The 15,304-nt window shown below is 42.5% G+C and overlaps 1 protein-coding gene across 12 annotated transcripts in view; it reads left to right on the top strand.

The window, feature by feature from the left end:
• Nucleotides 1-15,304, top strand: part of UNC80 (unc-80 homolog, NALCN channel complex subunit) — a 184,662-nt gene that overhangs the window by 145,739 nt on the left and 23,619 nt on the right. For 11 of the 12 annotated variants that reach the window (XM_084778985.1, XM_084778984.1, XM_084778990.1 and 8 more), the window contains 7 exons: nt 1,636-1,728; nt 2,778-2,996; nt 7,609-7,809; nt 9,866-9,989; nt 10,919-11,044; nt 12,183-12,306; nt 13,031-13,237. In XM_084778985.1, coding sequence (XP_084635111.1) covers nt 1,636-1,728; nt 2,778-2,996; nt 7,609-7,809; nt 9,866-9,989; nt 10,919-11,044; nt 12,183-12,306; nt 13,031-13,237 — 1,094 coding nt within the window. The remainder of the gene's footprint in view (nt 1-1,635; nt 1,729-2,777; nt 2,997-7,608; nt 7,810-9,865; nt 9,990-10,918; nt 11,045-12,182; nt 12,307-13,030; nt 13,238-15,304) is intronic. The other variant, XM_084778992.1, reaches the window with a different exon arrangement.

Raw genomic sequence — 15,304 nt, 5'->3', positions numbered from 1 at the left:
ATGGTCAGTGTCCGATGATGAACCACACTGCCAACCTAGGCAGGCAGAATAGAGCCCCAAAGTCTAGGGTAGCTCATCACCCTGAAATGCTCATCTGCACCTAAAATGAGTAAAGTTTTATTATCTCATAAAAAGAGATATGTAGGCATTACATATGTATATTATATGTGTATTTGGGTTTCGGCTTTATAACTCTATCGCAGAAAGTTAGAGAACTAAAACAAAACCTGGCCTTGTTGTAGCTCATCATTCTCTGGAACAGTGTACAGGAAGGACCAGCTGTTGTCAGGGGCTCAAAGGACGGAAAGGAAGGCGTCGGTCAGCCTGTGCGCTTATCTGAAGGCTTGGGGGAGAAGCCACTCCCTAGCTCATTCAGGTTTTTGCAGAACTCGGTTTCATGTGGCTTTGGTCTGAGAAGTTTCTTTGCTGGCTCTCTACCAGGAGCAGCTCTGCCCTTAAAAGACATCTTATTCTTTTCACATGGTCGGGTCCCCTTAATCCCCCAACCTGACAATAGGGCACTGAATCTTCATGCTTCAAATCTCTGTCCCCAGAGGAGGGGGAAGACTGTCTATAAACATATTGTTGGAGTAAAATTAGGCACAGAGGCATTGGGGCCATCTTTAAGTTCTGCCTACCACACCAAGACATGGGAAGAGATATCCTGTTATTCGTGAAAGTTTAGTTGCTACACTCAGGAGTCCAAATAGCAAGCCATAAAGATTTTATCAAGGTAAATGCTCCTGGAACCTATACCATCCTTTCTGTGCCTCAAGTGCCAATACACAGGCAAAATTTTATCTAATACTAAAGGAAACCCCACAGACATTAAATGGAATAATTTGAGTCTTATTAAGTATCCGACTTAAAATAGAAATTTACTTTTTATAGAGGTTTGGGTATAATTTTCTTTTTTTCTTTTTTTTTAAATATATTTTATTAATTTATTCATATTATATCTCAATTGTTATCCCATCCCTTGTATCCTCCCATTCCTCCCTCCCTCCCTCCCATTTTCACTCAAAGAGTTATTATGCTATCTGGTGACTTCTTAGAACAGTAACTCTGGTGCAGATTTATATGCACAGTTACCTTGTTCTATTATCTAGACGGCTGATCTGCCTGCCACTCGGGGCTGCCGAATGACCTTTTCACTATCAATTGGTGCTTACAGTTTGAACACAAGTCTTATTGGAAGAGTCATGGCTTACTACTGAGAACCAAGACATAGAACTTAAACCTTTTTTTAAAAGATTTATTTATGTATTATTATGTATACAGTGCTCTGCCTGCATGTACACCAGCAGGCCAGAAGAGGGCATCAGATCACATTATAGATGGTTGTGAGCCACCATCTGGTTGCTGGGAATTGAACTCCAGACCTTTGGAAGAGCAGTCAGTGCTCTTAACCTCTGAGCCATCTCTCCAGGCCTAGAACTTAAACCTTAATGAGTATATAGAATTAGGAATCAACCTTGTCTTTAAAGGGCCTTTTGAGACTGAAAGGCTCCAAACTGGACAGCCTGTTCTTTTAAGCTTTGAAACCTTACTCAGGCAAACTTCAACAACTTGAGAATTACATAAACATCTCTACTTCTATCGCATTGTAATGGGAGACCTCTGTCCCTGTCGCAGGCCCATGCAGGCCCCACAGATGAGCAAGAGCGATCAAGGTCACAAGGGTACAACCACAGCCAATCACCCCATGTCATCCGGAGTGAACACCAGGTAACTTGCTGTGCCCTGTGCTTCTGTGGCCTTTCAGATGTGTTTCAGTGGCTGGGAACGAACGGGATCCTGAAAGCAAACAAACAAACAAACAAACAAACAAAACACCTCCACAATATTAAGTGAGAAAATCTGTAAGGAAAAACTTCCAAGATAAGAAAAGAGAGTGAGAGGTTAAAGGTGCCAAAACATCCTAGAGCTGCTTTGAAAATCATCACAGATAATCTTAGGCAGCCTTTGTGAGGTAGCGCTCCTGTTGGTCTGTTGGACTCCAAGCCGTTCATAAGCCCTCTCCTTTCCATAGCTTTTAAAAATAAGGCTCAGAACTCAAACTTTTTTTTTTTAATCTCCTTTGGCCATACACCATGAATTTATATGGATCCTTAGATTTTTTTTTTCATGCATCTCATCTGGCAATGAAACAAGTTTTATAGGAGCATAGTTGCAATGTCCCTGGTAGCCAAGTGAAAGAAGACAGCACCTTTCAGGGCTAGTATGTGTATGTGCATTTATCAAAGCGTGTACCTCCAAGGGCTTTGTATATGACAATTCTCTTGGGAGCCTCAGCCAAGGAATAATTCCCTTCTGGCTCTCAAGCTTATGCGGGTTGCTGTTCTGATTCATAGGTACCAGGAGCAAGGCGCCAAGCTGCACTTTATCGGGTACAGAAAGACCCGCTCTGATCGCATACTTCTTCTGACACACTGAGAAATTGTCTCTAGACCTGGGTTCCGATTTCATTTAAGTCGCCCAGGGGCTGCATGACATAACCATTTCTGTGTAAATCCTCAGGAGAGATAGCACGGGAAAAGCCACTGCGGTGTGCCACTGCCACGTCTTCCGGGATGACCAGTTGTCTTCCGGGATGACCAGTCGTCTTCCGGGATGACCAGTCGTCTTCATCCTCCAAAAGAGCTTCCGTGGGGCTCTGCCTACTGATTCCTTACCTCAGTGGGCAGCACATTTCTCTGCAGTGGGACACCCTGCACTCGTTGTAACCACGTGCCCACGGTTTCAGAGCCCTGGTTAACCTTTCTCAATTCCCCCAGGGAAAACCTGCATTTATTGGAGGAAGGGCAAGGCCTCCCCAGAGAAGAGCTAGATGAACGAATCTCTCGAGAAGAATTCCGAAGACCACGGGAATCGTTGCTGAACATTTGCACGGAGTTCTATAAGCACTGCGGCCCGAGGCTGAAGATCCTGCAAAATCTGGCAGGGGAACCCCGGGTCACTGCCCTGGAGCTGCTGGATGTCAAGTCCCACATGAGGTACCTACTCACGTGTCCCACCTCTGCGGGGGGGCGGGGGGGCGGGTGTGATGCTTGGAACTTAAGCCGTGTGCCTGTGTCTGTATGCTGGGCTGGGCTGTCGGGGGCTTCCTCTAGGAAAATCAATGAGACACTTAGTATAATTTGTTCTCTGTGACTTGGACACATACCATTAAGATCCTTCTGCTAAAGTGAACACTATATATCTATTGCAGGCATCTCAGTTAGAAAGGGGGTGGGAGGTGTGATGATTTAACAGTGGGAATTCAGTCCACAGTTTACTGTTTTCACAGATTTTAAAATATGATCTCAGGGGACCTAGCAGCTATATTTGGAACAGTTTTAGAGGTTCATAAGAATTCCTTCAAAGGAAAATTTTCATGGTTAACAAAAGAGTTGCTTGAAATATTTAGTGTATCTATTAAGCCAAATGTACAGTTCTCTCTGAGCCATCCAGAAACAGCATTGTAATTTGGCAAAACACTCCAATTTCCTGGACAGTAACTGCCTTATCTTTTCTTAAAGGGATCTCTTGAAAGGAACTTAATATGCTCTGGGTAAAGGTAGAGGGGAGGGCAGAAGCATAAGGTAAATGCAAAGGCTCTCTCCTCCGGCCTCTCACCTTTGCTATAGTGTGGGCACACACACAGCCATGCTGGAGAGCCCCAGGCCTCCCCCACTGTGCAGCAATGGAGAGGTTATTTCACAGAGAAGTGCAACTCCCATAAGGAAGGCTGCAGTGTTTCAAGGACCTATTACCATGGCAACTGAGGGATGTAGTCAGACTCTCTCCTTCTTTTCCCACAGATTATCTCTAGTTGATCTGAGTGAATCTGGGAATAGACAAACATTGCATTTCCAGAGTCAGAAAATGACAACTACTGACAGGCATTGTGTGTGTGCACACACGCGTGTGTGTGCATGAGAGAGAGACACACAGAGAGAGAGAGAGAGAGAGAGAGAGACAGACAGACAGACAGACAGACAGACAGACAGACAGACAGACAGAGTGTGGTCTGGATCAGTATGCATGTGTGTCTGTGTGTCTGTATGTGCTTCTGTGTCCGTGTGCATCTGTCTATATCTGTGTGTATGTGTTAGTATGTGTATCTCTGTGTGTGCATCAGTGGGCATATCTGAGTATGTGTCTCTTTGTGTGTGTGTCTCTGGGTATATATGTATGTATGTATCTGTGTCTGTATGTGTGCATATTGTGTTTCTCTGTGTCTTTGCTTGAGTCTATCTGTGTAAATTTGTGTCTGTCTGTCTGTCTGTCTATCTGTGTCTGTGCCTATCTGTCTCCGTGTGTCTTTCTATCTCTCTCTGGGTGAGTGTATCTGTGACATGTCTACGTACGTTTAGAGGCTGTAAGACTACTCTAGAATTCTTCTTTGGACATTTAAGGGAAGGAAGAATAGGATCCGAGAGGTCTGGAGCACCCTCTAGAGGCTAACACTAAAGTCTAACAAGGCCTAAGTGACTACTTGGTACTTGATGTGGATTTAAGGTACAATAGACATTAACATTAATGAAAATTATCTATATTATATTAGACATTAGGGGTACAAAATAAAGCCCTAATTTTCAAGGTTATCACAGTCCATTTCAAAAGACAAAAAAGGAAAATAACAAATACTATAGTCACTTGTATAATTGTTTATTATTTTCAGACAACTTATAAATTATATGATACTAAGAGATAGAACACACTAACTAGAGAGTCAGGAAAAATAAATTTGCATGTCAATATTTATATCTGTGATAAGATTAGCACAAAAAATATGAAATTATATTATATTTATTTCATGGACCATAAATCTGATGTTGATCTTCTAGAATCTTAGCACAGTGAGCAAAATATGATCAGCTATAAAATCATAGTGTCAATAGCATAAAAATATGGTTTCTTGATGAGGTAATACTTATTAAATGTAATGCCAACCATTGTTGTTGACACTAGTAATCAGTGAGCTTGAAAGCAGAAGAATCAAAAGTTCAAGGTCAGTTCCAGGATAATCTTGACTGCATAAGGAGACTCGGTCTCAAAACAAATAAACAAGCAAATAAACAAAACAAAGGGCCATCAATATCTCCTGCCTGATACTTGTTGAAAAGAAAGTGGTCCAAAGAACAGTGTCCTCAGAATTGCCCTTATAAAAGATAAGGGCCTGGCTCTGCGTGACTGTGTAGATAGTTGACCCAATGTCATTATGTGATTTGTCGATTGCTCAGGATTATTTAAACGAAATGTCCCCTGTTAATGTATTACTGAACAACAAGCTTTTGATGAATGACAAGTGTATGTTTCTTTGACTAAATACAGATGTTCTATGTCACAGGTGGAGGGGGAGTAGATCCAAACATTGACACAATGCTATAAATACATATAATAGTGTTTCTTATCATTTAAAACTAAGTGTGCGTGTGTGTGCATGTGCACATGTGTGCGTGTGTGTGTGTGTGTGTGTGTGTGTGTGTGTGTGTGTGTGTGTGTGTGAAACTAAACATGAATTTTGGAGTTATGAGTCCTATATAAGAGTTGAAGAATGGGTATTACCCAAATAGGAAGACTTGACTGCAGAGAGAGAAATGAGATGATGATATCCCAGATAACGCAGGAGATCCTTGCTCAAAGAGTCTGGCTCAGGCTACAGCCCTAAGAGCCAGTGTTAACCGAAGCTATACTTTGTAGTTAACACAATACACGACTGATTTCAAGACTCTCGGGGAAAATGTTCTCGATTAGATATTCTCTCTGCCCAAATGGAACTTCTTGCCTCATTACCCACTTCTGAGTTCCCAAAGCAGCAGCATCTATCTTTTCTTCTCCCTTTTCCCTTGCCCTTTCTCCTCAGCCCTTCCTCTCTTTCTTTCCCTTGCTCTTCCCCACCCCTACTGTGCTTTTTGTCTTTTCTTCTCTTCCCAATGAGAACTCTTGAGTTCCTACCAGAACAGGACTGGGAGTAACTCGATTTTCTTTTTAAACAAGAGCGTATGTGCAAATAAATGGTATCCTGAAGGTAGGGTTGGAAACACTGTATGAAAGGAAGACTTTCTTGTAGACTCATCTTTAATCTATTTTTTTTTTCATGATGAAAGGTTAAAGAAATTTTCTCATTAATCTATAAGTTCTCTCTCATATTCAGCTTTAAATATTTGTTTCAAGCTTAAAATAGAATAATAGATCATTTTTTTCCTGTCTCAGAATTATCTTTAAAACAAGCAAGTCTAGTGTTTATTCAGCCCTGCAAGGAATTGCATTTACTCATATTGATTCACATTCCTCAGCAAAACACGGTGTACAAGAGCCCACCTTTCCCCAGTGGTACAGTAGAATTTCTAAGAATGTGCAGAGATAAGGTGAAAGGTTCTAGAAGAGACTGTGTGGATAAAACTCTCTTTATCTGGATACAAACAATCTATGCAAGAATCGTCTTGGCATGGCATACTTATGAGGAAGAGGTAAATGATACAGCGTGTAGGCTGCTTGAGTCCTTTGTTTAGGGCACCCCTACTCAAACCCATTTTCCCAGACAGTGTCGATTAGGAGTGAAGACAGAGACTATGAAGAGACAGCACCTATCTCTTGGCAGTGAAGGGTTGCCATGAAGACGATGAATTGAACTTGTCCATTCATAATTAAATCCAGCAGGAAGATATTGGAGATAATTTAGAGATCTCACAGGGCAGTGGCTTCTAATATTGCTGGCCTTCAAACGTGCAAGGAATTCCCTTGACAGTAATGAGTTCTCCCATTAATGAAGCTAGTCAGACAAAATACACCTTGAGACATCCAAGCATTGAAGAGATAGGCAATGGCTTAGATATTATTCCTAAAGTAGAGTTCCTGGAAGTCAAGCAGTAGCTCCTTTGAAACATGCATCTTGCCTCTCCTGCTTTTATCAACTTTTCTCTTTAATAAAATGTTATAGTTAATACATGAGAAAAGGAAGAGCACAATACTACTATTGTAGTGCTTCTAATTAATTAATAGATCTGCCTGTGTGTGTGAGTGTGTGTGTAAGTGTGAGTCTGTGAGTGCGCATGCCTGTACGTGCACGTGTGTGTGTGTGTGTGTGTGTGTGTGTGTGTGTGTGTGTGTATGTATGTATGTATGTTGAGGATGTAGAAAATTGACAGAGTTCTTGTTTGGCATACACTAAGTCCTGGGTTTTATCCCCAGCACCATGCACACAACAAGGCATGATATCAGCCATCTGTAATTTCAGCACTCGGGAGGATGAGGCAGAAGGGCTATGAAGTTCAGGATCATTTTTTGCTACATAGCAGGCTCAAGGCTACTCTGGGTAACAGGAGACCTGTCACACACAAAAAGAAGTATCATTTTCTAGATACGTTTGGCCCATCCTTAATCTTTCTGCGTTGCTGCCCATCCCATGGTTCTCCATGACTACGCATGTGCACATAGCATCGAATTGGTCCACATGAGAAGAGGAGAGGCATGGAGAATGGTGGAGTGACTCTTCTTAGTTAGGAAGCAAATATGTCTCAGCGTGGGGTGATCAGCATGACACTGTGTAGAGATGTCTCCACTGTGGTCTCTTTTTTTTTTTTTTTTTTTTTCTGCTTACTATTTCTGGAATGATTTTAGGCTGGCAGAAATAGCACACTCCCTTCTGAAGCTGGCACCGTATGACACGCAGACAATGGAGAGCCGAGGCCTTCGGCGCTACATCATGGAGATGCTCCCCATTACTGATTGGTCAGCAGAGGCAGTGAGGCCAGCCCTTATCCTCATCCTAAAGAGACTGGATAGAATGTTCAACAAAATCCATAAGATGCCCACGCTGAGGTGAGGAGGCCTCCCGCTCAGATAGTACACAGCACAGGGATAGAAGGTTGCCATTTTAAACATAGCAGGTCAATCTGTAGTTAAATGAATGAGTTAAAAGTTTCTGGTGATATTTGTGCAGGAACCAGGTTTGTTTTCAGGATGCACCATTTCCTTTAGAAATGCATGTACTCGTCTTGAGGAAGTATCTGTCTAATTCTCTGTCAGTTCTTCATCTGATGCAAGGAAGAAATCCAATCAGAATTTACAACCCTTAATCCTTTGTGAGGTAAGGCAGAGTATACCTTACAGACAGACAGCAGCAGAGAGCAGAATCATTGATTTGATGTTAACAGTATTACATTTAAGAAAATATCAAATTTGGTAGCATAGTTTTTTTTAGAAAAATTCAAGTTTTATAGTTATCAGCCAAGCTGTAGCTGAAAAAGTCACAGAACTGATAGCCAGACCCAACTTTCACCTTATTCAGATTCAGTAGAGTTCTAAATGAACACAGTTCCAGCTTGGAGATTTCTTGGTGGCCCAAGAAATGTCCATTCATCCCTTTGTAAGGTTCTGGTGCCTCTTCGCTAGCCTCCCTGGAGATGTGAGCCACGTTTGGAAGCTACAGTCACAGTGAGCAGGTGGCACAGCTCTCAAATCCGCTAAATGGAAATTTCACATTTGAATGAATGAGAGAGCTTTATCTACCCTTTAAAACTAAATTCAAAATCGACACCACTTTGCCTCAGACTGTGGTTCAGTTCACCCAAACTTTTACAGAAGTTAGCCAACTCTTTGCACATTTGTGCCACCATAAGGAGTCACAAAAAGCCAGGATTGGGCAGTATCAGGCTTCTGCCAAAGCACTGTTCTTAGACCCTTTTGTACCATGGTGATGGATGTCAAGACAGTATATCAAGGTCACTTATTTGAGCGGCATAATGATGTCTGTTCTGAAGCACGATTTCTTTAGTAGCATCAGGTAGAACGTGGCTGATCAAAATACGTGTCTTATGAGTGTGTGTCAAAATAAATTATCTTTTGTTAGTACTTTGACATCTAAGGATGTTAAACGTCTCCATAAAAATGCTCATTTGTCGTATAGTTAGACCAGTTATAAATGACACACCTCCCCAAAGGACCTTTCAGATTCATGCACAGGATTGGTCAGCTATGGGGAATTTTTCCTGGGCAGCACGATGTAAAATATAGTTGATTTGTCTTTAACCTTTTCATGTGACCTCAGTTCAGCACACAGAGTACTGACTGAAGCTGACCTGTGGATTCCCTAGGCACTTCCGGCACCCGGGATGTCAGTCTGTCCTCATTGTGGTGCATCTCCATTGTACGGGCTGCAGTTTCCTAGGAAATGTAGGCTTAGAAAAGATGTCCAAATCAGCAGAACCCAGCCTGCTTATTTTTCGAGTCCTGGGGACTGGGACAGTCACAGGATAGACTCATTCTTAAGACAGAAAAAAAAAATCTGTGTTAATCTGATTGGGTTGTGTACTCTATCATCTATACTGCCATAGAAAATGATCCGTGATCATTCTCTCGGAGGCAAGCAGAACTTTTTTTGGACCATTTTCCTCAAATTCTGCCTTTTGACAGGACTTAAGCCATATACTTCCCACTGGTAGCCTGGTGTGAAAGTTGAGAGTATCAAGTAGATCTCAGAACCGCAGCGGGGAGGCGGAGCAGATTTGTTCTGTTAGAAGATTTCTCGCATCTCCCAGAATGATAAGATAGGAACCCACTCAAAAATGACGTCAGGGAGCTTAAACTGTGAGCCATTCATCATCTCTGCTTTTTTTTTTCTTCAATAGATTTTTGTCTCATTAGTCTGTGGGGCAGGAGTGTGCCTCTGCTGCGTTTTCGGTACCTTCTTCCTTTCCCAGGGTGCTCTGTACTTTTGGAACAACGTGGGTAAACGTCCTCCCGTGGGAAGCACTGTGTTGTCTCAGCCACGCATCCTGTCTTAGTTGATGTCAGGCTCACTGTCTCGCGTTCACTTGTTTCAGACTGTCTCCAGAAGGGAGCCAGGCCCGCTAATGGCTCCTATATTGTATTCCAGGCGACAGGTTGAGTGGGAGCCTGCCAGCAGTTTGATTGAAGGGGTTTGTTTGACACTTCAGAGGCAGCCAATCATATCCTTCCTGCCTCACCTTAGGTCACTGATCAATGTCTGTGTCAATCTGGTGAGTAGCCAAGTGGCAATCTTACGGAACTTTGCACAGTTTAACTCTGCTATTGATTTCTCTAAACTGAAGATTTACAGGTCAACCACTTTGTGCGCCCCCTACCTACCTACCTATGAAAACTGATGGCTCAGGTGACACTGAAAACAGTTGAGGTACATTTCAAGGTGGTACATGGGAGATGCAGGGGCCCATCCCTGCCCAGGCGGGATGTCGGAAGGCTGCTTCCCACGCACTACTTTGACAATCACCTCAAAGTTGCGTTGAGAGTTGAGGGCTGCCAGTTGGAGAGTGGGGTGGTTGGAGTCTGCACAATTGGCTAGAAGTTGAGATAGTTTGGGGAGGGGAAACACAAGAGAATTTTTTAAATTTTTTTTTTTAGGGCCAAATAAACACGATGAGTTGGCCAGTCTAGGATTAATGCAAAGAAAAATCACCCTCGCCACTTATGTAATATCTAGAGTCTGGTCCTGACAAGGTTTTGTACAATGTGTGAAAACCATGTGAGAGTGTACCATCCTGTAGGATCTGCTGCTTAACTAGTTGGGCAACAAATGTGTAGCTGGAATGCCTAGTGCACATAGAGCTAGGACCATCATCACTGTTGTCAGCATCCGCTCCATTAGAGAACGTTGACTGCACTTGGTTTGAACCCACAAGTAAGTGTTCAGTATCCCAACTACTCATCTCTCATTACTACACGGTTAGCCGTAGACAACATTCTACAAAACCTTGGCTGAATCCAGTATCAATGGCCGGTCCGGCTCCAGACATTACATGCCTTAGAGGGCACGGAGAAAGAAAAGAGTGGAAATAACATGCCCAACCTTCAATTTGTTGATATCATTGTTAGTGAATGGGACTCCTTTACTACAGTTGCATGAAATTGCAATGGTCAAGGCTGGTCATGTGCTCTGTTTGTATTTCAGGTGATGGGAGTAGTAGGACCTTCCAGTGTTGCTGATGGATTACCCCTTCTTCATCTCAGCCCTTATCTCTCACCACCTCTGCCCTTCAGCACAGCTGTTGTCCGGCTTGTAGCATTGCAGATACAGGTGTGACTGCCTTACCTGTTTGTCACGCTCGTTAAGTTGCTGGCGGAGGCACCACCTCACCGTGGTGTTCTCTCACTTTCTGCAACGGCTGGGCAAAATCTGTGAAACAGAAGTGTGAACATCTCCAAACTTTGATCGGTTTGGAGCTTCAGTCCTGAGCATGGCCCTAAGTTGTGCTTCTGTAATTCTTCTTGAGATCTCAAAAATAGCAGAGTCATTTGGTCCTGGCACAACCACAGGAACCACTGTGGTCATTTAAGCTAAGTGCAAACTAATTGCTTACGGGTAATCAGCTCACAATTGTTAATCAAAAGAGGCTATAGTGTTCAAAGTCTGGTTAAAAAAATATTTTCAGAAAGAATTACAGTATAAAATTCTTTCACACCTTACTACTAGACTTTGAATATCTTTATTTTCTTTAATGATTGTGGGTTGAATATTACTTTAAACACATGCATACAAATAACCCATGTTAACAACTAAGGTACAAATTCCCAATTCCCCCGACTGTTTCTCTGTGTCACCCAATTTTAAAGCTTTGTAGTCAATGGAAAAAATACACCGGGTATAAATGGATAACTGGTCTACCCATTATCAGGCAATCAGGCTTCTTACCATACAGAGAATGGGTAGATGGTCAGACATATCAAGGATGGTGACTACTGTGCAGAAGGGAAACGATGACATCCTACATTCACCTTAATAACCTGTTTCCAAAGATTACTTATTTCTTCCTTGTATTGCTTCCTGGCTTGAAGAAGGCCTGGGCAGGGGTTAAAGAGCTTTTAAATAATGCCCAAATGGAGAAAATGTCAACCTGTCATTTTCTCCATTCTCCTTAGTAGACACAGAGTGAAAAATTAGTCGGGAAAATGAAGTGGGTCTAGTTTTAAACGTCTTCTCTTCATGCTTAAGCTGTCACTGTCTCTTTAGGAATGTAGCTCTGTTATGTGAAGCGAATGGTAAAGCATCAGTGTGGGTCAGACTTCATATGGCACAAAGACGACACGTGACCTCATAGCTTACAGGTGCAGCCAGCGGGGAGGCACCTTCACCTCACCGACACTCTGTAGAAACAAATGTCTGCAATGGGTGTGGTGGTCAATTAATCTTTCTTTTTTCTATTATTGCTGCACAGGCTTTAAAAGAAGATTTTCCTTTAAGCCATGTGATCTCCCCATTCACCAATCAAGAGCGAAGGGAGGGGATGCTTTTAAATCTGCTCATCCCATTTGTGCTCACAGTAGGATCTGGAAGCAAAGGTCTGATTAATTTAACTAAAGGAAACATATCATTGTCGTTGTGTTTTCTAACTACCAGGGTGTTGTTTCTATTTTTTTTCCCTTTATCCCATGAAAGTCATCAATTGAAACGGCTGAAATGGTTTAAGTGGGGTTGACTCAGGAAGTAGAAGTCGTATTTGGATTAGCTAACCTGGGACAAGAGTTTCTCTGCTCTACCTCTTAGAAAAAAAAATATCAAACTTAAAATGATTTCAGTATAGCAGAGAGCAGGAGGATGTTGTTTCAATTAAGTTAAGATACTGTTCATTAGTTGAAATACAGTACACTGAGAATTGACAGGGGACTAGACGTTAGTGCGACCACCGTTGTTAGCAGAAATCCCACAGCTGCCAACTGTCAATCTGCTCTCATTACTCTTCCTTCTAATGGGGGATTTTCTTTTAGGAAAAGTGTATCTGAAATCTAAGGACAGTACACTTTAAAATTTACCTAAAGAAAAGAGAATGAACTGGTAAGCAGGAGACCTGGCTAGGAACCCAAACCCTCGGATGCCAGCTCTGGCAGCAGTCGGGTGCCCATAATGCTGTGCTGTGTGTGGACGGAAAACATGCACGCCCCTAGGTGTCCTGGTTTGGAACTGGAGGAAGTTGCATTGCTCAGTGTGTTACATGGAAGGTCGGCCTTGTGATTGTTCCTCTTTCCCTTTACTCTTCCAAAACAAAAAACAAAAAACGCACTTCAGATAGCCCATGGCTGGAGCAGCCCGAGGTCCAGCTGCTGCTGCAGACCGTCATTAACGTGCTCCTGCCCCCTCGGATCATCAGCACGTCCCGGAGCAAGAACTTCATGCTGGAGAGTTCCCCAGCACACTGCTCTACTCCTGGAGATGCAGGCAAAGACCTGCGCAAGGAAGGGCTGGCTGAGTCCACCAGCCAGGCAGCATACTTAGGTGGGTCTTTCTCCCCTGCCTCCGCTTTTTTTCTCTCCCCGTGGATGTTTTTACTAATGTCCATCTTGGTTCAGAAAGTATTGAAAGAAGTCACTTAAGCAAGAAACACTCTTGGCGCAGCTGGTTTACTGCAATAAATCTATGTCAAAAGACTGAATATCTTCTTTTTTTTAAATTTATATTTTATTGTAATTTTATTTGTTTTACATACGGACTGAAGTTTCTCCTTCCTTATCTCCCAGTCCCTCCCCCATCCTTTCTCTCCATCACCTGCCCCCATCGACTCCTCCACCATTTCGCTTCAGAAAAGAGCCAGCATCAATGGATACCAACAAGCCATATATAAAGTTGCAGTAAGACTAGGCACCTCCTCTTCTAATAGGCTAGACAAGACAACCCAGTAAGGGGAAAGAGTCCCAAAGGCAGGCAACAGAGTCAGAGACAGCCCCTGCTCCCACTCACAGGAGTCCTACAAGCCACAGCTGTAATATTTGTGTGGAGGGCAGAGGTCAGTCCCATCCAGGCTCCCTGACTGGTGGTTCAGTCTCTGTCAGCCTCTATGGACACAGGTCGGTTGAATCTGTGGGTTTTCTTGTGGTGTCCTTGACCCCTCTGGCTCCTACAATCTTTCCTCTTCCCGCTTCCACTGGATTCCCCAAGTTCCACCTAATGTTTGTCTGTGGGTCTCTACATCTGTTTCCATCAGTTGCTGGTTGTAGCCTCTCTGATGACAACTGAGCTATGCACCAATTTATAAGTATAGCAAAATATCATTCGGCACCATTTCATTGACTTTCCCTTTCTTTCTTTCTTTCTTTCTTTCTTTCTTTCTTTCTTTCTTTCCTTTTGCCAGTTGTGTCTGGTTCTCTCCCAGATCTCTGTGCTCTCCAGCTTCTGTGTCCTGGCCCTCCAGGTAGTGGCATGGGTCTCAGGCTGGACCAATCATTGAGTGGCCATCCATTCTCGCAATTTCTACACCACCTTTACTTCAGCAAACCTTGTTGGCAGGACAAATTATAGGTCTAAAGGTTTTGTGGCTGGGTTGGTATCCCAAGCCCTCCACTGGAAGTCTTGCCTGGTAACAGGAGATGGCTGATTCTGGACCACTCTGAAATTTAGCAGCTGCTATGAGGTAGCATATACTGTGGTTCTTATTGGTTTATCATCTACATAAATAAAGCCCTTGGAGTTGACAGTCAGCATCCTGAGAGGCAGGACATGGTAGGACATGATTTCCTTGGCCAACTTTTCTTTTTCTTCCCTGGCAATGTCTTTACATTTCCATCTTGATCTTTAATCGTGTGAGGACAGGCCCCTTTCCTTACAAGCTCGTAATTAATCCCCCCACTTTCATTCCTACTTCCTCACTACCCCATCTCTGCCAAGGCCTCTCTTGAGCTGACACCAAGAATAAGAGAATAGGGAGCACTGACCATGGGGAACCCCTAAAGTAGAACATCTCTCATATTTTTTTCCATTCAGCAAAGCAAATGTTGGTGGGAGAGAGTGAGACAAGTACAAACTCGCTGAGTCAAACAGCTCCTTGGCGTGTAGGAAAATGGGATGTTTAAGTAGCATTCTGAAGGGATATGTATGTAAAAAGATATCATTTACTGTGACCTAAAAAAAAAAAAAATAAGAAGAAACAGAATGTGTATAAACACGGCCTATCCAGATGGGTTCTTGGTTGCCCAAGGCATAAGAAGTCAGGCTCAAACAAAATTCAGGCCAGCGTGGTACTAAGGAACACAGAAAATGATGGGGAAGGCAGCTTATTATGTAAGACCAGGGATAAAAAACATTTTATTATTTTAATTAATTAGTTAATTAAAATAAATAAATTCAATTGGTTTAAATTTATTAAAGTATTTTAAATAAATTTAATTTAATTAATTTAAATAAATTGAATGATTTGATCTAATTTGAATCAATTAATTAAATTAATTCAATTTTAAAATTCTTTGATTGTTTTCATTCCATTCCACTTTCTCCCTTTTTAATGAAGGTGTTACTTTTTACTCCCTTGGTCAGGCCTTTGTGCCATTTTTTTTTAATTCACTTTACATC

Source organism: Acomys minous (genome assembly GCF_964271855.1).
Source record: "Acomys minous genome assembly, chromosome: 4".
Taxonomy (NCBI): Eukaryota; Metazoa; Chordata; class Mammalia; order Rodentia; family Muridae; genus Acomys; species Acomys minous.
This window is presented reverse-complemented; position numbering and strand designations above follow the sequence as displayed.